Source organism: Stegostoma tigrinum, chromosome 31 (genome assembly GCF_030684315.1).
Source record: "Stegostoma tigrinum isolate sSteTig4 chromosome 31, sSteTig4.hap1, whole genome shotgun sequence".
Lineage (NCBI taxonomy): Eukaryota > Metazoa > Chordata > Chondrichthyes > Orectolobiformes > Stegostomatidae > Stegostoma > Stegostoma tigrinum.
The window spans coordinates 7,338,996-7,360,573 of record NC_081384.1 but is presented as its reverse complement, the minus strand read 5'-3'; the positions used below and the strand labels follow the sequence as shown (position 1 = coordinate 7,360,573).

The following is a 21,578-nucleotide window of genomic DNA, read 5'->3' as shown; positions in this document are numbered from 1 at the left end:
AAGTCGAGTGACACTTGCTTCATTGATCTGAGCTGTTCTGAAAAAGGGTCACTGGACTCAAAACATTAACTCTCTTTTCTCTCCACAGATGCTGCCAGACCTGCTGAGTTATTTCAGAAATTTCTGGTTTTGTTTTTCAATGTTGTCAATGACATACTCAACTGTTGCCACTCATACTGACTAGCCTCCCATATGATCAGCTGCTTGGAGCTAGGTGACACCTGTGAAAATGTGCCCTATCATGACCTTTTAGCACCATCTGAAATGGTGAAGATAAAAGAGAAATTGAAAAGTTTAAATTTTTCATTGCATGGTATTTTAAAATAAGCTTATTATTTTCAATTTGGAATCAATAGGTTGTGACATATGAAGACAATCTCTGCCTGAAGAGCTCACACATTTATTTTAAGTATCTTTCAGTCTGGTTAATAGGTGCTAATGCTAACCTCACCATTTGTCATCATCATTCAACAATCTTTGCTGGACAAGGGTGTAAAATGATATAACATCAAGGCAGATGGATGGAATTATTATATACATCAGCCATGGTCACATTGAACACTGTGTATTTCTGGCTTGGATATTTTGTGGGTTCAAGGCCTACAGTTGGTCTTCTTGAGTTCTATGACCAAAGGCAGGTCCAACATGCAACCATGAAAGGTAGGACCTGAATCCATCACAAGCGGAGCAGGAATTGAATATAATACTAGTATGGTACAGCAATCTGATCCACAATGGCCTTCCAGTCAACAGAACAGTCTAGCCCCCTGAGGATTCTGAGTTGTTTGCATGTTGTAATCTGGACCATCAAGGCAATAAAAGCATATGGAGCCGAGATGGGTGGATCATGGCTTCTCATAACATTCTCCATCCATCATCTCCAAAGGTGCAGAGAAAGATCTTCCTCTGAAGCTTTCCACTGCTGTTGTTAGAGATAACAAGATGTGGAGCTGGAGGAACACAGCAGGGCAGGCATCATCAGAGGAGCAGGAAAGCTGACATTCTGGGTTGGACCCTTCTTCAGAAACTCACCTGATAGCATTCTCACTGTCAAAATTCTGTCGGTTCAACATCCATCTGGAATGCAAGTACAAAGTAGCTGGCCTGCAGTGACCAGTGGAAGTTGTACAATTGAATGTATGTGAGGTTGATGTAGGCGGCTATTTTTATGGGTAAGGAGGACATGGGTTATGAATGGCAGGAAGGAAAGTGAAGTTAAGATCATATCAGATCAACAATTTTTATATTGACTGGCGAAGGAGGCTTGAACGGTCGAATGAGATTATTTTCTAATGCAAATCAAAATGAAGCAGAGTTCATGAGTTAAAATCGTTGAACTCAACTTTGAGGACAATGCATCCAGCAGCTCTGGGGGAGAAAAGACTTTCGGAGTTGACAAACCTTTTGAATCTCTTTGTTGGTGAGCGGTAGTTGCACGGTTTTGACGCCCTCCAGCCCAGGGGGCAGCAGCGGCGGAGGTTCCTGATCCAGGAGCAGCGGGGCCTGGAAGCGGCGGAGAGTCTGTTGGAGGCGCGATGGGCGGTGGGGACTTGGTGAGTATTAGCGGCGTGAGAGGGGACGTTGGACTAGGGAGAGGTTGAGGGTTGAGAGAGCCGATGTCTAATTTAGTTGGAGGCTGAGGCCGACAGCAGCAGCGCAGTTCTTTCAAGAGGGGAGGGGAGGGGATGGGGGTGAGGGGGGGTAGGGGGTGAGTGTCGGGTGGGGTAAGGGTGAGGGAGGAAAGTGGTGTCGGCTAAGGGAGGAAGGAGGTGAGGGGTCTGTGGGGTAAGGGAAGAAGGGGGACGGGGGTGTGGGAGGAAGGGGGGACGGGGGTGTGGGAGGAAGGGGGGACGGGGGTGTGGGAGGAAGGGGGGACGGGGGTGTGGGAGGAAGGGGGGACGGGGGTGTGGGAGGAAGGGGGGACGGGGGTGTGGGAGGAAGGGGGGACGGGGGTGTGGGAGGAAGGAGGGACGGGGGTGTGGGAGGAAGGGGGTGAGGGGGGACGGGGGTGTGGGAGGAAGGGGGTGAGGGGGGACGGGGGTGTGGGAGGAAGGGGGTGAGGGGGGACGGGGGTAAGGGGGGGAAGGGGGGACGGGGGTGTGGGAGGAAGGGGGTGAGGGGGGACGGGGGTGTGGGAGGAAGGGGGGACGGGGGTGTGGGAGGAAGGAGGAAGGGGGGACGGGGGTGTGGGAGGAAGGAGGAAGGGGGGACGGGGGTGTGGGAGGAAGGGGTAAGGGGGGACGGGGGTGTGGGAGGAAGGGGTAAGGGGGGACGGGGGTGAGGGGGGACGGGGGTGTGGGAGGAAGGGGGTGTGGGAGGAAGGGGGTGAGGGGGGACGGGGGTAAGGGGGGGAAGGGGGGACGGGGGTGGGGGGGGAAGGGGGGACGGGGGTGTGGGGGGAAGGGGGTGAGGGGGGGCGGGGGTGTGGGAGGAAGGGGGTGAGGGGGGACAGGGGTGTGGGAGGAAGGGAGGAATGGGGGTGGGGTAAGGGAGGTGGGGTGTGGGCTAAGGGAGAGATGAATAATGAATTGGCAGAGGGTGAAATGGGGCAGAAAGTAAGAGTAAAGTAAATTTATTCAATCTCGGAGCAGTTTGGAAGAATGAAATATGCTTGGCACTGATCCCTTATTTCAATATGAATGAAGAAAGTACTATTGGAGCAAAACATGGGAAGTGTTCACATGAAAACAAACCTAGTGCCTTGTTGAAAGAAAATAAAGTTCCATGAAGCATATTGACTTCTCTCAGCTTGTACATTGGTGTTATGCTTTTTGTTTGTATGATATCTTTTTCATGCATGAAAGAAAATCAGGTTAATTTCTTCTGCTTGCCACTTTCAGAATCTAAAGAAAAGTTGGCACCCGCAGACTTTAAAAAATGTTGAACGCGTGTGGAAAGCAGAACAGAAACATGAAGCGGAAAAGAAAAAGATCGAGGAGCTTCAGAGGGAGCTTCGTGAGGAACGAGCTCGTGAAGAGATGCAGCGCTATGCAGAGGACAGTGGTGCTGTTAAGTAAGTTGGTGACATGGTTGTGAGGTTTGAGAGGTCTGCAAAATAGGGAACAGGATGAGTTCAAAATTCAAGAGCAATATCGGGCAAGATGTTGAACTGGAGCCCCATCTGCCTGCTTGGATGGATGCAGAAGATCCCTTGGAATTCCTTTGGATTGCAACAAAAATCAGTGGAATGCTTCAAAATGTCTGATGGTTATGAAAAGCACTTTATAAAATGTTCTGAGGAAGGCTCACCGGACTTAAAACTTAACTCTGTTTTCTCCTTCACAGATGCTGCCAGACCTGCTGAGCTTTTCTACCTACTTTGTTTTGGCTCCTTATAAAATGCAAGTCTGTCTTTCAACTTTGCATAAAGCTCAAATCTTAAAATAACTAACTATCCTGCATAATTTGCAATTGTAACGTGTTGAATCATAAACTCTTACAGCACAATAGGTCATTCTGCCTGTTGTACCTGCGCTGGCGTTTTAACGGTAATATTGTTTGGTCTCCCCTCCTTTTTGTCAGTGCTCTAGTTGTTTGTTACCCTCAAATCCCATACTTCTACTCCCTATTCATGTACAGGTTTCCCGCTCCTGTGAAAAATATTCATCTCAGCTTCCCTCTAGAGCTTTTTGGCTACACTTATAAATCTGTGACTTCTAATTGTTGATCCACTTGTCAGATAGAATTGTATTTTTCTGTTAAAAACTTGCTGACCTTTTGAAACCTCTTGTACACTATTCCCTTCCCCATCTCTCCTGTAAGGAAAACAAGCACAGCTTCTCTGATATCTCTACAAAACTGAAATCACTTATCATTGCTGTTGTTTTGTAAACCTCATTGAAACACTTTCAATGGTCTTTATATATTTCCCAATATTGGTGCCCAGATCTGTTGGAAAACGTCAGCTGCAACCTAACTAATAATTTATAAACTTCTAGCATAATCTCCTTGCATTTATATTCTGGTCCTCAATGTTGAAATCCAAATAAGACAAATGCTTTTTGAACTACCTTGTCAAGTTTCCTGCTGTCTTTTAAGAGTGTGCAAATGAACCACAAGGTCTCAATGATCGTCTACCCCTCGCAAAATTGTGCGGCTTAAAATGTACTTCCCAAAGTGTTTTACTTAACAGTTCTCTGTACTGAACACTTTCTGCCATACTAAAGATGTTTTGACAAAGAGTTCTCTTACTTTCTTTGCCATGATTTGTTTCTAGTATGTAATACAATTGAAAAAAATACATAAACTCTCATCCAGCCATTTATGAAAAGATGTACTTGAATCTTGAAGTATTGACCCCTACCAGCATCAAAGTCCAAAAAGGTTAAGTCAAACCATTATAAGTCACTGTTTAGGCATCTGAATGACCCATTCGTCTGGAGTATTGTTTGCAATGCTGGGCACCCTTCCTTTGTGACTTGGGTAAAATTGCAAGTCAGATTTATTAGAATTGGACCAAATACCGCTGAAAAAATAGGGATTCTCCTTTGAGTAGAGAATGTTAAGAGGAGATTTGATCAATTCAATATCATAAAATGTTTTACTAGAATAAATAAGGCTAAACTCTTTCCACTGTCAGAACATTTGGTATCCAGAGTACAGTGTTTTAAATTACATTCCAAAAGGAATCACCAGGTAAAGGGAGAAAGCTGAGGGGAGGGTGATTCTTTTGACAGCCCTTTGATACAGCCATGATAAACTGATTAGGAAAAGAGGAACGGGAAAGGTGAAGGTGGTGGTCTCACGTTCATATCATTGGAGTAGTAATTCAGAGGCCCAGGATAATGTTCTAGGGAAGTGGGTTCACATTCCACCACAGCAGCTGGTAATTTTTAAATGCAAATTGTTAAACGTGTAGTGTAAGACTTGTCTCAGCAATGAGCCTGATACTGTCATTGGTTATTGTGAAGTCCTTCTAGTTCACTTATTTCCTTGAAGGAAGGAAATTTACCATCCTTGCCTGGTCAAGCTAAGTGCAGATTCTGATCAACATCAGTAAGGTTGACTGTTAATTGCCCTGTAAAATGGCCAAGCAAAGCCCTCAGTTTAAGGGCAGGTACAGATGGGCAACAGACGCTGGGCTTGTCCTGTTGCCTATGTCCCATGAAAGCGCAAGTTTAGAAAACGACCTCCTTTGCAAGTTCTATGACCTTTCCATTTTTGAATGTTTCCATGGTGAATTTATATATGTTGTCTGCATGGTAAAGTGGAACAGTCTCTTAATTTAAAGACTCCTGTAGAAATATGGCTGCCTTCTCAATTTGCTTTGTGCTGCAAAACTGACATAGTGTTGACTTTTTTTTGTCTGCAGGAAAAAGTCAGACAGGCTTGATTGGATGTATCAAGGGCCTAGCAGTATGGTGAACAAGGAGGAATACTTGCTCGGTAGACCCATTGACAAATATGCCACAGACAAGATGGTGGATGAAGAGTCTGGGCCTTCTTCTGAGACTGGACTGTTGCCTGGCTCCATTTTTACCGCAACAGGGGCTAACTCTGCATTGGATATGGCATCTAAGATACGAGAAGATCCACTGTTTATGATCAGGTGGGAAAAGTTGCTCACTACTCAATACATGTTAACTCAGATTTAGAGATAAAAGCTAAGATGTCAAGTGATGGAAATGAAGTATACAGATTGAGATTATCTTGTCCCAGACTTAATGGACATGTTCATTGTGTTGTGTTAGCTAATCTCAGCTGACTGTTGCAAAACTGTAGTGGATAATATCAATATATTTTTGTGGGTTGGAGTTGGTAAAACATCCTAAAGTTCACTTCAATACAAAAAGATTTTCTCTCTTGACAAGTCCCTATATTGGTACTGGGAATCAATTGGAATGCCCTTTCTAACAAAAATCTGCATTTAAAATGTGCCCAAAATATCCAAATGCTCTTAGCAGGAGCCTTGCAAACAAAATTTGACATCAAACTACATAGAGATGCACAAGCAGGTCACCAAAAGTGTAGTCAAAGAGAAAGAGAGCTTAAGAAGCACCTTTGATCAGGAGAGAGTTAGAGAAGTGGAAAGAATTGGGGATAGAATTCCAGAGCTTTGAGTCCAAGCAGCAGAAAGGCACGGCTGCTAATGGTGGGTCAGTTCTAATCGCGGATACGCAAGCTTCCAGAATTGGAGAAATGTAGAAATGTTAGCGATCATTTAGACTGGAGGGGATTCCAAAATTAGGATGTATGAGCCCATGGTTTTGTTTTAGAAAGAAAGATGAAATGTTTGAAACTGACCATCAAATAGCCTCCTTACGTCTATTGTTTTTGGCTACTTCGGTGGGATTGCTGCATGTCAGCTGGAGCTGTCTTTTGGAGAGTGTTGAAAGTAATGGTGATAGAAAAGTCAGTAGCTCGTAGCACGCTGCAAGGTGTGAGCAGGATGCATTTTCATGGCTGTTTTGGGTTTGTATTCTCACTTAATAAAGACTTCCTTCAGAGAAGGGAAGGGACCATCTGACGTGTCAAGTCATTGTCATCTGTAGCAACCGTTTGTTGACTCACGTGCAGAGCAGGAGGAAGAGGTTACCCTATCATTTCATAAAAATGTGTAGAATCTAAGAATGGAGAACCCTGTAATTTCTTGGGTAATTGCTTTACCCACTTTATTTTGACTTCATTAACAGAACCTACTTGTATTATTTATTTTTAAACTGGCTCTTTCAGGAAACGTGAGGAAGAGAAGAAGAGAGAAGTTTTATCTAATCCCATGAAAATGAAGATGATCAGGGAGATAGTAAGTGGAGCTTCTTGATGTATTCAATTTACCCTTTTCCTAATCCTGTGCCTCTTCACACTTATTAGTGACCTTACTAGTGAACATTTTAAACTAGTGTTTAATCTGATCACCTATGAGATTCTTTCCACTGGTAAATCATAAGCTTTAAGCAGGATTTATTCCTTTTGCCTCAATCTGATTATATCTGCAACCCAAATATAAATAAGTACACCCTTAAATGATGAATGTGACTGAATGATCTTCTTCCACAAAAAGGAATGACCTGAAATATTGTAAATCAGAATTGTTCAAAATATTGGCCGTTCCTGAAAAGAAAAAAAATATGATTTCAACAAATCTTCTTTCTCTTCATACTAGTAAACTACCTATATTCTTTTGAGTTTTAATTTTAAAATTGCACCTGGCTATTTTGAATGAACGCAAGCTACAGAGGTCAGGCAAATTTGTATATAATTCTTCGCAGATTTCCAAAAATAAAGTACTTGTATTCAGATTTAATGTCACAAAGGGTGAAAAATTAACTTTAGTTTTGTATTGAGAACAGTTCTGTGAAGGGGTAGATGTTGGTGCGTTTGCTGAGCTGGGAGGTTTGACAGCAGACGTTTCATCCCCAGCACTGAGCTTGTTACCTAGTAAGGGGACAAAACGTCTGCTGTCAAACCTCCCAACTTGGTGAACACATCAACATCTACAATGAGCACCCAAGCTACAAATCTTCTTTCAAACCCTGAAGTTCTATGAAGTGCTGAAAGATATGACGTTTTTCAGCATCTTATTTTTACGTTTACTAGTTCCTGCCCTGATATTTTCCTCCTTTGTGTCTTGAAGGTGTTGTAGTGTGATGGGTTTTCACTGCCATGTACCCTGCCTTGCATTTTCCACAGGTGCCATTCTTTGGATGTGGACTTAGATATGGAAAGTGGGCAGTCAGGGACTGTATCTCAGATGGAGCAGGATCTTTCTTTATCTGATACTCATCCTCTGAACTCAACCATGTGGCGATCATGAAAGGGATCGCTGCACAGACCCATGATTGATTGTGGCATATATTTCTGGTAAATGTGCTTGAGTTCATGCAAGGTTGTGTTTAGTGGCTGAGCAATTGGGATTTATTGTGTTAAATAAAATATAGTGCTTTTTATTCTTGTTTTATTTATCACATCTGTACTGTGGGAGAAGCCATTACAGTCTATATTCAGAATCAGGTAAAGAGTTACATTTTGGGCAAACCCTAACCAGCTAATGCTCAAACAAATCTGCAAGCCTGGACATGAACTGTTGAGATCATAGAGCACAAAAGGTGGCTCTTTGTAAAATATCTCCACTTAGTCTACCTCCTTTGACACACTTCCATTCGTCCTATGAATATTCTGAAAAAAGTTCTAGTTTTTCATTAGCCTGTTCAGAGATGTTATTACACACCTCCGGAGCAGGTGGGACTTGAATCTGGGTATCGTGGCTCAGAGGGAGGGCTACTACCACTGTGCCCCAAAATCTCCTACGAATATTCTATCACCCTTCTTTCAGCATTATAACCGTTATCAAAGAAGTTTTTATAATGTAATAAAAATATGTTTATGGCATATTTTTTAAAGCTGCAAAAAAACTTGGATAAAACGGATAAGAAGAAAAAGGACAAGAAGAAGAAGCACAAAAAGCATCGACGATCCAGCTCCAGTGATAACGAGCATCACACAAAGTAAGGGATCAATAAATAAGGGCTGTCTGGCTGTCCTAGCAATGGGATAGTGGTCTTATTCTGAGCACCATACTATAGGGAGGCCATGCTACCTTTGTAGAGGATACGAAAGTTATTAAAATGGCTCCAGGGATGATAAATGACAGTTACATGGAGAAGCTTAAGTACGTTCTTCTTCAAGCCGAGAAGCCCAACAGGAGATTATTGAATCATAAACAGCTCTGTTACACTATATTTGAACAGGAATTGTTTCCATTGGCTAAAGAGTTAATTCAATAGATTTGAAGTGAATGACCAAAGAGCCAGAAGCAGCAAGAGAAGAACTTGCACAGAATGAACAGTCAGGTTTTGAAATGCACGACTTGACAAGAGTGGTGAATACAAATCCAAAATTGTCATCAAAAGTTAATTAGCTGAATTAATGAAGGGGGAAAGGTTACAGGTTTATGGGGAAGTGTGCAATGATCTGAGGTTGAGAGCATGTGAAATTCAAGAAGTGCAAGGACCCTGTTTAAATGGGAGGCATGTGTTGAGAGCAACTTTGTATTGAATTAATGGGGAAAAAGAAGCGTTTTTTATTTTAAAATATGTAAATGTTTGCTTTTCTTTGTTAAATATTTTGCAGAAAGTATGAAAAGTCCAGGAATTCATCATCAACATCTGTTCCAAAGAAACTGCCTGGGTATGGCTTAAAGGTTCGTGGCTACTTCTGACTCTTTAGTATTGTTTTTGAGTGGATTGAGACAAGAAGTATTTAATTGAATGATTCTCTCAATATGACATTTTGTATTATAGCTTCTAGCAGAGGTTCCTGATCACAACCAGTTCATATTTTAAGAATGGATCATTTATTAAGATTGCAGTGATGCATCTTATGTAGCTGTCCATACCATTATTAAATCTGTCAAGAAACATGATCAGTTATCATTCTTTCATGATTGCAGCAAATTCAGCTCACCGATTTCTTTTCTCTGGGACACGGGCATCAATAGCAAGGCCAACATTGGTTGCCTGTCCTTAGCTTCACTTGAAGTGAAGGCCTGCAAGACAGTCAGAGGCACTTAAATTATTGCTGGGGATCTGGACTCTCACACAGGCCAGATGAGGTAAGAATGGCAGATTTCCTTCCCCAAAGAGCATTTGTGAACCAGATGGTTTTTACAACAATTGATAATGGTTTCATAGTCCTTGTTACTGAGACATGCTTTATAATCTAGATGAGTCAGTTGAATTTAAATTCCACGAGCTGTCCTCAGAGTGTTAGATTGGACTGCTTGATGACTGATCTAGTGACATTGGAACTGCTCAACCATCTGTCCATAACAGATCAAATCTCCTCCAGAAAACAACCAATTCAAGTGCCACCATCATTTCATTACCTTACTCTTCTAACGTGGTTCCATTAACCACTTTATTTTCTGCCTAGCTGACACAACTCTTATTTAGACTGGACAGCCCCCTAATGATTTTTAAATCTGCTGAACAGCCCTGTATAATTAAACTACTGTAGGAGTAAGCATTAAAAAAAAATCATCCTGCAATCTTCACTCTGTAATCGAGATCTGGTGCATCATTTGGGGACGTCACAACACATGCAGTTGTTGATTTTATGAACCAGTTGAAAGGAAGCCATTCAGCCCATCATTGTCAACTTTCTTGAAGAGCTGTTAGAGCCACTGTCTTGATTTTTCCAGATGTCCCTGCAAATCTATTTCGTATTTATCCATTTTTGAAAGCATCTATTAAATCTACCCACTGTAATTAGCCAGTGTATTATAAATCCTAACCATTCAGAAAGGGAAAAAGTCTTTTGATAAATTTATATAAATGATTTGAATGTGAACTAGGAGATATGGTAATTAAGTTTGCAGATGACACCAACATTGGCCGTGTAGTGAACAGCAAAGATGGTTACCCCACAATACAACGGGACTTTGATCCGATCAGTGCACCGAGGAGTGGCAGATGGAGTTTAATTTCGATAAATATGAGGCACTGTATTTTGGAAAGGCAGTTCGGGGCGGGATTTGGTAAGGTCCTGGGAACTGTTGCTGAACAGGGAGACCTTGGAGTGCAGGTTTATAATTCCTTAAAAGTAGAGTCACAGGTCGATAGCATAGTGAAGAACGCATTTGGTATGCTTGCCTATATTGGTCAGTGCATTGAGTATAGGAGTTGGGAGGACATGTCACAGCTGTACGGAACATTGATTAGGCCATTAGAATACTGTGTGTAATTCATGTCTCCCTACTTTAGGAAGGATGTTGTGAAATTTGAAAGTGTTCAGAAAATATTTACAAGGATGTTGCTAGGGTGGGAGGGTTTGAACAGTAGGGAGAGGCTGAATAGGCTGGAGCTATTTTCCATGGAACGTCAGAGACTGACAGGTGACCTTATATAGATTTGTAAAATGAGCGGCATGGAAAGGGTAAATAGACAAAGTCCTTTCCCTGGGGTGGAAGACTCCAAAACTAGAGGGCGTAGATTTAAGCTGAGAGGGAAAAGATTTAAAAGGGACGTAACAGGCAACTTTTTCACGCAGAGGGTGGTATGTGAATGGAATGTGCTGCCAGAGGAAGTGGTGGAGGCTGGTATAATTACAATATTTAAAAGGCACCTGGATGGCTATATGAATTGGAAGGGTTTAGAGGGAAATGAGCCAAATGCTGGCAAATCGGGCTAGATTTATTTAGGATATCTGGTCGGCATGGACAAGTTGGACCAAAGGGCCTGTTTCCATGCTGTATGTCTCTACGACACCCTATTGTCTCTGATTCTTTGTCTAATGACCTTCGAGTTCACCCTTCAGCCGTTGCCAGTAACTATGAAAACTTTTCATGATTTTAAACACAGAATTACTTCTCTTACTAATGGTTATATTTTCTTGGCATGTTTTAGAGGACCATGTGATGGAGCACTAACCTTTCACTTACAAGACAGCATCTTCAATCTTGTCTTAATCTAGTGGACGCATTCAGGAACATGCTATTTTTCATTTTAATAATTTTTGGTGCTGAGATTATTTCTTCACCTCTTCAGTCATCCTTTTTGCCCTGCAGGTGAAACATTCTCACAGCATTATCCAACAACAACATTCCCCATCTTCTGACCCAGCTAAAGTATCTCACAAGACCAGAGGACCCAGGTCACGGTCTGGGAGCCGCTCCAGGACAGTGATACATCAATCTCGTAAGGATGTCAAACGTGAAGGTTCACGTCATAGAAGATCCAGATCAAAATCTCAGTCACCACCCAGACACTCGAAAGTGCATCCACGGTGAGGGGATCCTTTTAATTCAATTAATATTGTTTTCAATTATTTTACTTTCATTTTCTCCCCTCCTTTCCAGGATTCATGCTGCAGTTTTGTGGCTAGATTGCCTTTACGTGTCATTCTGTCAAGTTTAGATCTGAACAGTGTGTGTTGGCAGGCTATTAAACTGTAAAAGACATAAGGATGCAGCCTGAAGTCCATAACTGCACAGTTTCCAATGCTAGCTGATAATTAAGATACAATTTCCTATCCAGCCAGGCTGTTAAGGTGACTCGTAATACTGCTGACATTACCAATACAAAAACAACACAGTTCAGAAATAAAGACTGGTATATTCTGTCGTTATGAAAGAAAGTAAGACTGACTTGACTTTTAATAGCATCTAACACAAACTCAGGATGTCGTTAGATACTTTACAGCAAACTAGTCACTGTTTTAATGTAGGAAAAGCCATAGCTTTTTACATGCAACAAGATCCTATGCATATGAATGTGAATAATGACCAGATAATCATGTTTACTGTTAGTTGAAGAGGAAGCATTGATTAGAGGAGATTCCCTGCACTTGCATGCGATCTCTTGCATTCGGTTAGGTCCAGTGTATGAATGTGAATGTGTAAGAAGATGGCATGGTAAGTAATGCAAGATCATACGATTGCAAACAGCATTGAGCAGCATTACATGGTTAGTACTCACCATGTTTAAATAAAATGTAAACTTGCTGACTATCAAGCCTCCTGCAATCTTAATCAACCTCAATCTTTGACACAATTAAACTAGAATAGCAGACCTAGGGGTGGGGGAATTTGATTTAAAGTCTTATCTGAAAGAAGGCACCTTTAACTGCATCGCTCCTTTAGGCTTGCACAAGGGCATTGATAAAGGTTTTGTGTTTAAGTTTCTGGTCTGTAACAAACCGTCAATCTTCTCAAAACTCACTAGTCAATCTTCTGCTTGAGAGGTAAGGATACATTACCTGCTCAATCACTGCTAACACTGTACGCCATACCCTGCAAGACAGTTATTGGAGGACCAGTAGAGGTCATTTCTAATGAGGTTTTGTTTTTGAAGGTATGATGACAAAATTGGAAATGTCGAAGCTCGAAAGTCATCCCTATCAAGAGCAGGATCCCACAGGAGGCCTTATTCTAATCAGTCAAGGTATTGAAATGGGAGTTTCGTAAAGTTGGGTAGGGAGGTTTAATTAAAATAATCTCTCAAGATTCATAAATAAGAGCATGTTGATCATTAACTGAGACAAAGGAGTAAAAAGTATAAATTAACATTTAATTGATCTTGTAAATGTGCCTCAAAGTAAGAGAAAAAATATCTAAAGTCGATTGAGCAGCAAATACAAGACTGTAGGCAGCAACAGTTGTAGTGGATACAGATTAACACAAGTCCTCAGCAGCATTCAGAGTACATGGGAGCAGCATTTGAATTCGCCCTGAAATCTTCCCTGAATGTCCTCGAAAATCGATTACAGAGTTGACTAATGATGGAAAGGCGTTTCTGTAAGTGGAATGGAAAGAATCCCTGAGGAGCTGCTCCTCCAAACATAGGCTAATTCTTTTCTGTGCTTTCATAATAAACTTATCAGCATTAAACTCAGGAGAGAAACAATCTGTGATTAGAGAAGCAGCTATTTGGGTAAGAAAAGAAAGTAGGTGAGCGAGTGGATCACTGCGTTGCTAAGGCTGGAATGTACTGACTGCAGAAGCAGGGTCTTGACTGTGAAATGTTTTGCTGGAGATACCACGGTGAAAAGCCATCTGTGGGAATCTGTCTTCTCTGGTTGGGTTGGGGAGAGCAAGAGGCTACAAGGGGAGTGAGGGGAAGAAAGAGGCTGTGATGGGGCTTGAGAAAGCAACACTGCAAAGGGCTGGGGAGGCAAGCTGAGGTTTCAGTGGGATGTGGTGAGTAGGGAAAGCTGCAAGGGAGAGATGGGAGAATGAAGGAAACTGTAAGTGACAGGGAGAGATATAGACTACAAATGAGAGAGCAGAGTTTTAAATCTGTCAACAAAGGAATACTCAGCTAACTAGGAGCCTGAAGAATCTGATATTGTTGGGATAATGAATTCCTTGGAAATGAATGTGGAATTTCTAGCTTAGAGCTGCATCAGTCAGGAGCTACTGTGTGAGAAAAAATGTTGTGGATTCTATTATAATTGATGATTAGTCAATTGCTAAATTAAAATTTGAAATTGAAATTTTATGACTCAGATTTGAGAATCAGGGTAAAAGGCTATTAAAATCTCTTTAAAACCTTCCAGCTTCACATATATGTAATGAAAATGCATTAGTTACCAGTCTGGAAGCTGTGTTTATGGTGATGGCTTTTTGTGTTTAGAAGCGGGAATCAGTTACTTCGAGTAGAAAAATGTTTGCTAAATTATACTTGTTTTATTCTAATTTGTGTCTGGCCCTGCAAAGTACATATACCAAACAAATTAGTTTTCTATTTGTTTCTATTTTTAAATCATTTTTCAAATGTTCTGTACACAAGTGTATATTCTTTTTCTCAATATCTGTTTTGGGTAATAACTTTGAGAAATCTTTAAAATAATTTAGAATTTTAACCTTGCTGAAAACTTCATGAGGAATAAAAAAGCATTCAAAATTTTCATGAAGTTTCTTTTCAGTTGAGAAAGAGAGAGGTAAATATAATATTAACATAAGATTATAACAATTAATATTTAAAGTTAATTTTTGGAAGAGATTTTATCCTACTTCATGCTAATTGTTATTTTTAAAGCAGTTGCTGTCAAAATGCTCCTATAATAAATAGTGAGGGAAGAATTTGTATTTTTCTTAGACCCTAACTGTTAGCAAGTGTCCCATTCTGATTCAACTAGTTAAATCCCCAATGTAATCAGCCCTGTTTACCTGGAACTGTAGGCCTGAAAAATCAATAGTTAAGTTAAAACCGGTATCTGCTTCTAAAGCAAGTGCAATTTGACATCTATAAACTGCTGTGATCTCCATTTCGTAACACATCTTAAAACTGGTACTTTTGTTAATGCAGCACTGCCTCAAATCTGCATTGAGGTACCAGACAAGGTCATGTGCCCAATGTAGAAACATTTTGAAAGCCTCGAAATTGTGGAGAACTGATGTAGGTAAAAAGAGAAAGGAAAGTACTGGGGACACGTCACGTTAATCACCATCTGAAACAATGTTTCTCCTATGATCTTTCAGTAAAACTTGCAGGATGTTAATTCATTGTTCTTTTCCAGTTAGCTGATGTGCTGAGCATCTGCAGAAGTTTCAGTTTTCACTTTAGATTCCCATTTCTTTCTACCCATCTGCATCTGTTCTACTTGTGAAGTTAGCCTATAGTGGCTGAAAGATGTTATACTGTAATCCAATGGCCATGATCTGATTCCTTGCTGTCTTTGCAACAGGGAAGTAGCTCAGTTTACTTTCATGGTCTGTTTCTGGCTCAGCATTTTTACTTGGTAAAATATACCAACAGGTGTTTGTCTATCAAAGGAATTTTTTTTGTGCTCAGCTCATTATTTTTGCTAACATTAGAAAAGCTAAATCAATATCTGTTGATGAGAAATCAAAGTAAGTCGCTAACAGATGATAGAAATCTGTAGTTCTGGCTGAGGTGGGCTTGCTTTAGACCAGAGGGGAAAATACCTCTCCTGTCCTGGTATGTAGCAACTTTGTATCTGTTTATTACACCCCACCCAGTCTGTATCGTGGTACCCCAGTGCTCTGATTTGATTATACTTTGATTTCACAGTAAACTTTCAGCTGAGGAACTGGAACGTAGGCGTCAGGAAATGATGGAGGATGCAAAATGGAATGACGAAGCTCGCCAATGTAACATCAGACGGTACAAAGAGGATGATGAAATGGAGCAGGAACTGGAGAGAAGGGATACCAGAGACGGAAAGTTTCTTCAGTAAGTAATAAATGGGTTTGCGATCTGTTAGTTATGTTGTACCAGTAAGTAATATCAGTTCAGAAATGCAAGTCCGTTTAAAAGAACAAGTTCAGAGTTTACTGAGAGCAGAATACCTGTCTGGAGCAGTGGGTCATGATGTCACTGAACAAGTTGGTTATCAAATAAAGAGCTGCATTGTTGGGACTCCTGTGGTGCGGTGTAGCATCCAGAAACTCTGAGCCAAAAAGCCTATTTTAGCCCCTGGATTAATTCTAATCCAGAGGTGTGTAATAATTGTCTGAGCAGGCTGTTATAAAATAAGGAAAAGGAGCTAAATTGTTAAGCAGGTGATTTGGTTGCCATGGTCATGGTTGTGGTGGTTCATTTTTTAAAAAAGAGCTGAGTTCTTGGTGTCTTGTGGCACAGTATTAGTATCCCTGCCTCTAGGCCAGAAGGTCTCGCTTCAAATGTTTCACAACATGTTTAGGTTTATTTTCCAAAATTAAAGCTCGGTTGTTCCCCACTGGGGATTTGCCTTTGAATACAATCCAAAAAGGAACAGTGGATACTCTTACATCGGAACAGGAGTAAGCCATTCAGCCTATCGAGCCTGCTGCACCATTCTATACAATCATGGTTGGTTGAACACATTGGCATTTGTTCTGAGCTATATAATAATAAAAAATGTTTCAGCTTTCTTGAAAATGTTTTGTTGCCTAATTCAACATGTGGATGTTGATTAATTTGCAGAGTGATTTTTGTCAACCTCTTGATTTGTACTTTTTACTTATTATTTCCTTTTATTCTTTCAAGGGATGTGGGTATTGCTGGAAACCCAACATTTGTTGTGATCCCCAACTAAATGGGTTGTTAGCCTATTTTAGAGGGGAGTTAAAAGTCAATTATACTGCTGTTAGTCTGGAGTCACATGTAGGCCAGATCAGCTAAGGATGGCAGATTTCCTTCCCTAAAGGGCATTAGTGAGCTGGATAGATTTTTATGGCAATCTGTAATAGTTTCATGGCAGCATTACTGGTACTGGATTTATATTCCAGATTTATTAATTAAATTTAAATTCCACTAGCTGCTATGATGGGATTTAAATCCAAGTCTACAGCACATTAGCCTGGGGCTCTGGCTTACTACTGCAGGTAGATTACACTACCATCTCCCTCAAGGTTATGAGATGGCATTTACTTTTGATATGTTCTTGCGTTTCTGTTTTTGGTCATGTCAAAGTTTACCCTCCTATTCTGATGTCATGTTTAGATATGGCTCTGACTGCCAGCTGGCCGTCCTCCAAGACACACAAGGAACGTTGGCAGCTTCCTTGATGTGAGTTTGATTTAAGCTTTGCCCAGTTGTCACCTACACGCTATCCAGCAGAGGTCAGTAGTAACCAATCAGGAAGGCACAGCAATGAAAAGGGACGATGCTTAAAGCACTCAGCAGATCAGGCAGCAAGGGAAACAGTGTGTGTTTCAGCTTGAAAATCTCACATCAAAAATAGATGCAGTAGCAAGATTCAAGTTTTTAAACAAGTGCAGAGCCAGGGATTGAAGGATGGGGTGCAGAAAGATTGAAAAAGAGGGTCTTACAAGGTGGCTGGGGTTAAATCCCGGTGGAATGTTGGTACTAAACAAAGGATAACAAACGAGTCAGAGGAGATGTAAATGGGATCAGCAGACCCATAACCAGTAGTTTGACCTAAAATTAGTCAAGGCAACATTACAGCCTTTCAGCCTCAAAGTGCCTCAAGGGGAGAGCAGTTTTCTTGACTCCCAGTTATGGATTTCCTTTCCTGCCTCTTTTTTCCTTTTAATCTGCTCCTTTATGTATCTTATTGTCAGATTTAGCCTCAGCACTTCTGTAATGCACCTTTTGAATGTTTTATTCTTTTGTAATCCCATACTTTATCTGAAAAGCAGTTTATAAGTTCTAGTTGACGCAATCCATGCCTCAGGGAATGAGGCTAATTACAGTTCTGCATTCTCAACTTAAACTAAATAAAATCTGCTACTCTTGTGAGGATCTTTCCCGTGTGGGTAGTGCATTTATGAGATGAGACATAGATCATTTCTTCGGAACAGTGAAATTTCACAGTGATAAAAAATGGCTTGCCTTAAAAGATGGTCTTTGCTTCTCAGAATTAGCATTTCCATACATGCCTGGGGAGGCAATGGCCTGGTGGTATTATCACTGGACTATTAATCCGGAGATCCAGATGGTGTTCTGGGGATCGGGTTTGAATCCCACTACAGCAGATGGTGGAATTTGAATTCAATAAAAATATCTGAAATTAAGAATCTAATTATTGATTTTTCAGAAAAACCCATCTGGTTCAGTAATGCCCTTTAGGAAGGGAAACTGCCATTGTTACATGGCCTACAGGTGACTCTACACCCATAGCAATGTGATAGACCCTCAACTGCCTCTGCGTAATTAGTATGGGCAATAAATGCTGCCTGTGAAGCCCTCATCCTGTGAATGAATAAAGAAACATGTCCATTTGTGATTTATAGAGATTCAAAGTTGTACGTAGATACCATTTATAACTTTATACAGGATCCATATTTATCACTTTTAAATAGGAATTAGACCTCTTTTCCTATGAATTCACAAATAGTTTGTGTTTAATATGGAGTCATCTCCTTTATTTGCTGGTCGAGTCCTTTGAACAGAAAGGAACAGATTGTTTTGTGTACTTTGCTGTTTCTTTCTCCAATGCAGCTTCAGTTTTTAGTTACATCTATAACACCTTACTGTCCAACTTTTAATCACTTATGTTAACATTTTGTCATTCTAATTTCCTCTGTGTAAATTCATAATTGAAAGCATTTGATGTGAATTTGTCATACTTCTGTCTGTAGTGTTGTAGAATTGGTTTTGTGTTTCCAAGCTCCTCATTAGTCATAGAGTTATACAGCACAGAAATGCACTCTTCAGTCCAACTTGTCTGTGCTGACTAAGCATCCCTGTCTGACCTAGTTCCATTTGCCAGCACTTGGCCCATATCCCTCTAAACCTTTCCTATTCATGTACCCATCCAGATGCCTTTTAATTGTTGTAATTGTACCCACCTCCACCACTTCCTTTGGCAACTCATTCCATAAATGCATCATCCTCTGCTTGAGAAAGTTACCCTCAGGTCATTTTAAAATCTTTCCCCTTTTACCTTAAACCTATGCCGTCTAGTTTTGGACACCCCCACCCTAGGAAAATGATCTTGTATCCATGCCGTTCATGATTTCATAAACCTCTAAAAGGTCACCCTACTGAAGGGAATTTCCAATGCTCCAGCCTCTGCTGGTTTTCTTCCCAAGTTGGTCTAAATTTCTGATAACTGTAAAACTGCAACTATGTGAAAACATAAACAGTCTACATTTTTTAAAGTGAGATTTAACATGTCTGCGTAGTTAGTCTAGCTCTTTGCTTTCCTCAAAACCTGCTTGTGTTACCCCAAAACTACGTATGATCTTTACTTCCTACATTCCACATGAGAATTTGACATTCTTATGTGAACAAAATACTATTATCATCTCCAGAACAGCAATGTATTTTAGACTGAGGTTGGGATTTTGTGGTTCTGATGAACCAGTGTCATATGTCTTCCCAGACACCAGTTAAAGAAATGCTGTGAGATTGGAGGGTAATCTTTTCAACTTGGCAAAAACCTGGAGTTCTTCGGTTGAATCTTAAAGAATGTCTTCAAATCATCTAAGTCCACAAACAGCATTTTATTCCTTTGTGTGAATGTTTGTACAATGGTGTATTCCCTTGTAATTATCATTTCGCAAAATTGTAGTGACTTCATAGATTTGCTTGAGATTTTTTAAAAGCTGTTTATTTCATCTGAAAAGATATTTGTGAATTTAGACTTCATTTTAAAAGTTTTTTCCCCCTCTTGCAGCAAAATTAAGCTACAAAGCACTGCAATGTCATCCTTAGAAGATCGTGTGAAACGCAATATTCATTCCATTCAGCGAACACCTGCTGCCCTGGAGAAGAACTTCATGAAGAAGTGAACTGGGCCATTAAATATGAAAAAGAGCTGAAATCCTGTAGAAGGGAACAGTGTTTGAATGATGTTAGTGGCCAATTTTGCCTTTCCTTGTACAAATACTTAACTGAACAGAAACGGCTATAAATCATCAATACTCAGGGAAATGGATTTGAATGCACAGAAAACACCTTGTTAAGATTAGTTTTTCCCCTCTCAAATTCCCTACATGCGATCAATCAGGACTAAAATCATTTAGTCCCCCGATGCACAAATGGCTAAGATAAGTAAAATCACCCTGCTTATGCCTAAGAAATTGTCACAGCCAAACTTCCAAAACTGACTATAAAATCTCTTGTAGATTGAGCAGGATGAGGGACAGTTGTTGGTGTTTAGACATTAGGTTTGTTCCATTTAAAGCCACCACACTCAAACTGCTGGGAATTCCAAGGGAATTGTGACTGCTTGTAATTTTTTTGTTTGAAACTTATACGTGTAAGCAGATATGACACTTAAGGTATCACATGCTAAGAAAAAAGAAACATACTGCAGATGCTGGAAATCTGACGTTAAAACAGAGTGGTGGCAGCACCTGTGGAGCGAGAGAGAGTTAACTTGAACATAACTTTGTTTCTGTCTCCACCGAGGCTGCTGGACCTGCTAAGTTTCTCCAGCACTTTGTTTCTCTGACATGCTTGACCTGAAGTGTTCACACACTGATCAGCGAGTTCCTGTTACATGATTCATTTTTGTGTGTATATAACAAAATGATGGAATTTGGAGAGAGATTCCTGAAATACTCAGGTTCTACTCAGCTTCTTTAGGTGAAGACATTGTGACAGTTGACATTAAAAAAAATTATATCCGACATGAGCAGCAAACTTGATTATAGAAAATGTTGATAAAGTGTTAGAAAACATCATGGTGATAAGAAATAAGATTTAGGGATAGGACTTGTGTTCTGTGCAGAATGACTAACAGCATTGTGATTTTTCTTGAAGATATTACTTTTCTTTCCCCCAGCTCTCAGTGCATAAACTTTGTGTCTGATCTTTCTTTCATTGGATTGGCTTCTTGGAATTCCTCAACCCCAATCGGGACAGGTGAGCTTGAGGAAGTGCAAGTCAAACTGCCATTGTGCCAATTGCTCTGAAAGTTTAAGGTCTTAACTTGCTGTGTACATTCAGATTGGTGAAGATATGAATAGGAGCTGGGGTAGAGCCTGCCTAGGATTGTAAGTATTGAACCATCATAGGACACACCCAATGCTCTCTTCACACAGGTTCAAATATGTTGTTCAGTAACCACAGCGCCAAATGGTGTGTGTTTCCGCTCAGCCACTACGGCAGTAAAGAAGGCTGAATTTTACTGAAAATGGACACAGGCCTGCATCCACATGGATCCAGTGTAAATAGTTATGAACAATATTTGATCTGGAGCGTATATTGTCAGTATGACACCTTTCATCGGTTTGCACATATTAAATCTGTAAATAACCAAATGTGGCTGATGACTTTAGATATTTTATATTAAGGTTTGTGAATAAGAGTAAAAACTGAAATTTTATTGGCAAAGAAGTTTCTAATTTCATGGTAATTTTGTACTTTTCAAATCTAGTAAACCCATTTTCAAACTGGCGTCAATGTTTTTAATATTATTTCATCACTTACAAAATGTACAAAATCCAGAATGACCGTTTGGTATTATTGTTTAGGTACTTTCTATTGGTATTATTCCCCTGTTATGGATCAGAAATGTCTCTGGAGCGTACATTTGTAATTGTCAAGCAGTTGCATATCCCGTTTATAAAAACCGGAAGAACTGTGGATACTGTAAATCAGGAACAAAAACAGAAGTTGCTGGAAAAGCTGAGCAAGTCTGGCAGCATCTGTGAAGAAAAAAATCAGAGTTAACGTTTCAGACCCAGTGACTGGGGAAGGGTCATCGGACCTGAAATGTTAATT

The 21,578-nt window shown here is 40.5% G+C and overlaps 1 protein-coding gene across 2 annotated transcripts; it reads left to right on the top strand.

The window, feature by feature from the left end:
* Nucleotides 1-1,423: 1,423 nt before the first annotated feature.
* cwc25 (CWC25 spliceosome associated protein homolog) lies at nt 1,424-21,245 on the top strand. Of its 2 annotated transcripts, none has more exons than XM_048560906.2 (10): nt 1,424-1,553; nt 2,841-3,013; nt 5,312-5,548; nt 6,673-6,742; nt 8,341-8,444; nt 9,070-9,139; nt 11,504-11,721; nt 12,789-12,878; nt 15,471-15,632; nt 19,525-21,245. In XM_048560906.2, the coding sequence occupies exons 1-10, from the start codon at nt 1,536-1,538 to the stop codon at nt 19,637-19,639; spliced, it is 1,257 nt and encodes a 418-aa protein (XP_048416863.1). In that variant the 5' UTR covers nt 1,424-1,535; the 3' UTR covers nt 19,640-21,245. The 2 variants fall into 2 exon arrangements, with proteins under 2 accessions (XP_048416863.1, XP_048416864.1); XM_048560907.2 differs by lacking the exon at nt 1,424-1,553 and adding an exon at nt 3,286-3,341 and having other exon boundaries at nt 2,970-3,013.
* The last annotated feature ends 333 nt before the right edge of the window (nt 21,246-21,578 follow it).